The sequence below is a fragment of the Rhea americana genome, unplaced genomic scaffold (assembly GCF_003343005.1).
Source record: "Rhea americana isolate MKP2758 unplaced genomic scaffold, rheAme1 scaffold_223, whole genome shotgun sequence".
Taxonomy (NCBI): Eukaryota; Metazoa; Chordata; class Aves; order Rheiformes; family Rheidae; genus Rhea; species Rhea americana.
Genome location: NW_028186339.1, coordinates 278,948 through 285,001, shown reverse-complemented (window position 1 = coordinate 285,001; position 6,054 = coordinate 278,948). Strand labels below are relative to the sequence as shown.

General features: G+C 37.4%; 1 protein-coding gene across 1 annotated transcript; it reads left to right on the top strand.

Moving 5' to 3' along the window:
* The first annotated feature begins 877 nt into the window (after window positions 1-877).
* OTOR (otoraplin) lies at window positions 878-5,844 on the top strand. The gene is made up of 4 exons (XM_085305608.1): window positions 878-1,085; window positions 1,547-1,686; window positions 2,266-2,376; window positions 5,655-5,844. The coding sequence occupies exons 1-4, from the start codon at window positions 878-880 to the stop codon at window positions 5,676-5,678; spliced, it is 483 nt and encodes a 160-aa protein (XP_085161734.1). The 3' UTR covers window positions 5,679-5,844.
* The last annotated feature ends 210 nt before the right edge of the window (window positions 5,845-6,054 follow it).

Sequence of the window (6,054 nt, the reverse complement as noted above, 5' to 3'; positions counted from 1 at the left end):
GTGTATATAAGGCAGCAAAAGAGACCATGTCGTTCTGTTTTTCAACTTTTGCATTTGTAATTTTGTACATATTAATTACACTGAACTTGCTCCCTGCTACTGTGTGTGTGAGACCTCATTGCAAATATTGTTCCTTGGTTGACTTAAAAGGATTGGTGTGTAATTGCCTGCAAAGGAGGTTAGGTACTACATATGGTAGAACATTATTTTGGGAAGTAAGCTGAATTCTAACATGTCCGGAGCAAAGAGGCACTTACAAGTCAGCCTGTAGCAGTGAATGTTATTCAGTGCCTCAAATGTGCTAATTCTCAAGTCAGTTCAGCTATGAACCCTCTTGGCATAACCTACGTATTGTTTGCTCTCTGACTGGGATCTCCCTGTGGAATTAAAAACTTGGCTATACGAATATGCGGTGTTTGAACTTTGTATCTCAAATTTAAATTGCTGATTTGCAAAATCTTTTCTTGGGTTTCAGTTCCTAATTGGTTTGTTTATATTGCATCAGTGTTTAGGGAACAGGGAACTCTGCCACTGAGGGTTTACAGTTCGAGGCAGATTATGATTGTCTCTAAGTATTTATGAGAATAAAGGACTTAAGGATTTGAAGGGATGTAATTTCCTTTGCTGCTTACGTGGGTACGACTTAATTTTCCACTCTAAAACATTTCCTTGAGGTAAGGTTAAGAGTATGGAAGACTACAGGAAAGCTTAAAATGTTTAAATAGCACAGTGGTTTATTGAAATGTTAATGCAGAATAGCTTTGGGGAGGGATTCTGTTTTGCAAACGGAAGCAGAGGTTTCTCTTCTGCCTGCGGCCCCTGAAAGCCGTGGAATGTAGCCCTGAGCTCTTCCCATTGGCCAGCGATATTTGTCCAGATGTTTGGCTCTTCCATAAAAGATAAGCATCGCTGGACCTGGTGTGCAGTTGAGAGGTGTTGTAGCAAAGAACATAGGAAAAAAATGACCCAACGTTTTTGTTTAGTTATTTTACTTTTGTGCTTTGGATTAATGTACCCTCTTGTAACAGGAATTTTTATGGACAAACTTGCCAGCAAGAAGCTGTGTGCCGATGATGACTGTGTCTGTAAGTAATTTTGCTTTAATATTGAGCGAAATATATTCTGAAAAACAGCTGTGGAGTTTGTACACTGTAGCATCAGAAAAACTATGCATATTTAGCTTTTATATTTGAATTGATTTGTAGGCTTAGAAAGCAGAGTGGGAGAGCTTACATGGAATCTTAGTTTCACATAAAATTGCACTACAAAAAGATTTTTTTTTTAAGGGACCTTTTTCATTTCAGTGAAAGTAAGTGTAGTGAGAAGGATTGCAACTCCCACAATTATGAAATGACACATTCTCCAGCTGTTACTTTGCTTATTGGAGATGGAGAAACACACAGGTATTTTCATAGACTTGCCAATTTCAGCATTGCCCCGTTTTATTTCTAGAAGTTCTACATGCGTGTACATATGCGTGCACATTCACAAAGACACTTACTTATATTTCTCTCTATATATGTATATATCTCTCTTTTTTTTCTAGACACCATTTCCCTCGCCAGAGCAGAAGAGGATTACAATGCTCCAGACTGCAGATTCATTAATATTAAAAAAGGGCAATTGATTTATGTTTACTCAAAACTTGTGAAAGAAAAAGAATCTGGAGAATTCTGGGCTGGAAGTGTAAGATGATATTCTTCTGTATATGAGCAAACTAGAAGTAGATGAACACATTTTGTCAATAAATGGATGCTAACATTGTGTTATTGTGAACTTGTGTAGCTTAATTTTTCAAAGTGAATGCTTAAACTTCAGAAATTCTTTGTGGAGTCTTCAGGGTTTTACATGCTTTTTTAGTATGAAAGTATCTTCAGGTAACTATAAACTAATTATGAACTGAACTGTAAAAGCAGGACTCAACAGGGTGTTTTTATTTGCATTTTCCCTTTCCTGCAACTGCTTGTTCTCTATGGAGAAGAAATCTTGTCATGAACCCTTGAATTCAAGGGAAGGAATCAAAGATGAATGTAGCTGTATTTGTAAACTTTTCCAGATTGATTATAGGTGGTAATAATTTATTCCCCCAAATTTATGCCTATATTGGAACTTGTGTTAGTGGTTTAAGTGCTAGCTAATTAGATAGAAGGTCTAAAACCAAACTAAGAAACATTACTAGTAACTGTGTTTGACTAATTTACAAACTAGCTTAAACTCGATGTGAACTGTTCTAAGGTATCTAATTATACATCTCCTTGCTTGAAGGTTTATGGAGAACAGTATGAAGACCATATGGGGACAGTTGGTTATTTCCCTAGCAGTTTAGTCTCAGAACAACATGTCTATCAAGAAGCAAATAAGACTGTTCCTACCACGGTAAGGAATCTGTGAAAACCCAGCTGGCTACATAATTATACTTGGCTGTGTAATAGTAATTTGCAGTAAAAACATATCATAATTGTGGCAGTTGATTGCAGTGTATCATAGATGCCACGGGATCCAGTCTTTGGGTCTTTATACATGCAAATAGCCTGAGTAAAATTGTAACATAAGCTCTGATATTGCAGACATTCCAAATGTTGCATTAAGGGCTTGATCCTATTAGAGTTCCTATTGATTTAAATAGTATTGCTTCAGGGCCACAAAAGTCTTACCAAACAAACCATCTGCAATGCATAGCAAGCAGCTTTCTTTTTTTAAGAGTTTCAATATTGTGCTGTGTATTTTAATCTGTGCAAGCACATTTTCCATTAATTCTATACGTACAGGACTTTGTCCTGAAGAACTTCATTTTTGACTCCCCTGAGTATATTCTCTCCCTTCAAGAAGCAGTTCCTTAGCAACTATGAACTCATTTTTTGCAATATTGAGTTTGAAAGTAAACATAGCATTCTGTATTTTATCAACATTTCTACTTTAAAACAAGAAAACATTGGAGGGGACTTAGAAAATTAAAATTTGTGTGTACCTATTGAATATATGAGAAAAACATGCTTTCTTGTAACAAGCTACTGGTATATCTCTTGGAAAGGAGGAGTGAAAGACTTCTAGAAACAAGCTAGTGTTTTGTAGGTAAGCAGGCTGTATTTGTAAGAGAATTCTTCCTGATTATATACAGTAGTGTCTCATACACCACATAGCACATGGAATTTTTAATTTTACTGAAGACTTGAAACACATTTCATAGAGTGGAAGAAAGAGGAGGGCGTTTTCTAAAGGGGTAGTATGGTCTGGCTTAAAACTAATGCTTGCTGGTATCTTTCTTCTATCCTGGAAACAAATTTTTGAATAGTAGGTTTCCAATAAGTGCTTTTATTGCATATTTAGCTATATTCTGTTTTGAAGTGTATAGGAACACTCAAGGATTACTACATCAATCCTGAAATCGTATATTGAGCCTTTAATCCTAGGTCAAGATTATTAGGTAGGTTTCATTAGCACAGAGGAAATGAGATGAAACAGAATTCTTCATTTCACTTAATAGTTGCTAGGCTTTGAATTATCTTGTTTCAGACAAGTTTTATTTGAGGAAATTAAAGGAGCAAATGCGAATCTAAGGTAAGTGCTTGCTTCTCTTGTCACTATATTAGGTTACTCTGAATTTGGCCCAGAAGCATTGCAGCCACTCATTAGTCACAGTACATGAAAGAATGACTAAATAAATTTCTAAGCTTTTTTCTTCAGTAATATGACAGCCAGTCTGCTGAATGGCAAGCTGAGCTGGAAGTAAATGTCTTAGCCTGCAATCTGACTGAGGTCCAGAATGGTCTATTGCCATGCTGCAATACAGAATCCTAATTGAGAAGTAAAAATTCTGCATCAAAACCTCTTGCAAAACAAATGACATGAAAAGTTGCACAGTTCTTTCACTCTTCTTCTGCATTCATGCTATGTAAGAACATAGCAACAAAAAATAATAGTGATACAGATCAGTTCTTATTTTTGTTTTTCCTGCTTTCCAACTGGTGCTGGTAGCCAGCTGTGTGCTGCAAATATTAAAGATCCAACTCTTTCTTAGTGCAGATTTAAAACCATCCACAACACATCTTGACCAATGCCTGTATGGGTGTACTGCTTGCTCCAGAAATATTTTGTAATAAAAATACAATTTTATACAAGAGCTAGTGTTGTAGTGCCATAGATACCCTACGCTGTTAATGCTAACAGCCTTTCACACGCACGTTTGTAGCCTGTCTTTCACTCACAGCTCTGTAACCTTTGACACAAACTCTTTTGGCACATTTTTTTCCCTTGGTTTTCTGGTCTTGCCACCTGCAAACCTCAATACTGTTGTTATGGTGGTTTCTCTTGGGAAGTGGTTGCCACCAGTATGAAAACCATCCCTTTCCCTACCCTTTGCCTGTAGTGTTTAGTTTACATTAGAGAACCTGATAATACATCTGCCCAAAGCTTAACGACAAGTTAGTGTGCAGCAGCTGCCCCTCATGCCAGCGTGCTTCTGTTGGTGCTGACAGTAGCACAAGCAGAAGATCCACTAGCGACTTTCAGTGTGTCCTGATGGGTGTTGGGGGGGGGCGGGGGGAGTAGAATGGGAAGAGGGAAGACCTGCTGCGCTGGAGGAGAGCCCGGGTGCAGGGAACACTAGCCCCAGGGCCTCTGTCTGTTGTCTTTTCCTCCCCCCTGCCCCCCCTCAAGCAACTTTCCTGGGTGAAGTCAATGTATACCATCAGCTACAGACCTGCTAATAGATCTTTGTGCCTGCGAACTTCTCTCAGCATCCTTTGTGCAACTCTAGGTAATAGAAATAGATAACAGCCTGTTAGCTGCTGTTGGGAGTGATAAACCTTAGATTTTTTTTTTCCCCAGTGTTGCAACTTCTGAACTGTTGAATCATGCACTGAACTTGCTCAACAGAACAGACTGTGTGCACTACAAGAACATAAAACCAAAGTGGTGTTGGATTGCCTTTCCTCAGTCACTTAAAATCAGCCATTTCATGGCTAAGATGCAAGTACCCTTGTTACAAGGAAGCAYCTGCTCTGAAAGAGCTTCCTGTCTTCTGCTTCCAGTGGACAGCTACACTAAGTCAGTCTAATGTGAATGCTGTACAGTTTGAGCACTGCAGGGTGGTAACTTCCTGCAGTAAAATCAAGGTGAGGTCTACCGAAGATTGTAAAATAACAGCAGCAAGTTAGATGAAAGCAACATGCTGTGAAAGTGCATAGTGACCTTTGCTGGAAGATTTCAAGCAAAATGCAAGTCACACTTCTCTGTAAGAAATCTATCATGTAACCTCAGTCTAAGATGTCCTTTTCATGTTTGAATAAGCAACTGTTTAACAGTAAGAATAAGGGTTAACATGATCCTAATAAATCTAGATATGGCTGTAGGAATACAAAACAAAAGGAGAGATGAAGAAATTATTTTGGAGAGAGAGAGAAACCTGGTATTGCCTAATTTAATATAAAAAAATATGGTAAGAAATCACACCAACTATGCTGAAGGAGTCCAATGGAAGAAAAAACATTTTTTCTTTCTTTTCTGGAATTCTGAGGTAGTGTTTTTACCTATATAGCATATATATTAAAATACTGAGTATTTGCATCTACTTATGTACCTTTGGAGTGGGAGATAAGGGAACGTTAATCTTTCAATAATCTGAAAATGTTTTTCATTTTAATTCTGTTTTGCAGGACATTGATTTCTTCTGTGAATAGTGCTAAAAGTGGTTAGATAATCTCTAGGCTGCTACCAAGAAAAGAGGATAGAAATCAACCTGGACACTCTCACTGAGCACAAAGAATTTTTTTTAATAGATGTTTGTAAAGTATGTACTAGTTCTTTCAAATGAGAAAGCTGATTTAGAGGATTTTTTTTTTTAAGGGGGTGTGGAGATAGCTGAAAAATGTAAACTACATGGGATTTATTTAGAAGTTTGTTTTTTTTTTTTTTTAACCTGCATATACCTTCTAACTTGTCAATAAATTTAATAGCTCTTGAAGTACTGTAAGTCTTACTAAGTGGTATAGAAATGCTCTATAGGGAGATGTGCAGCTTTGAGCTGCATTTATTTTCTTGCCATAACCTTACACC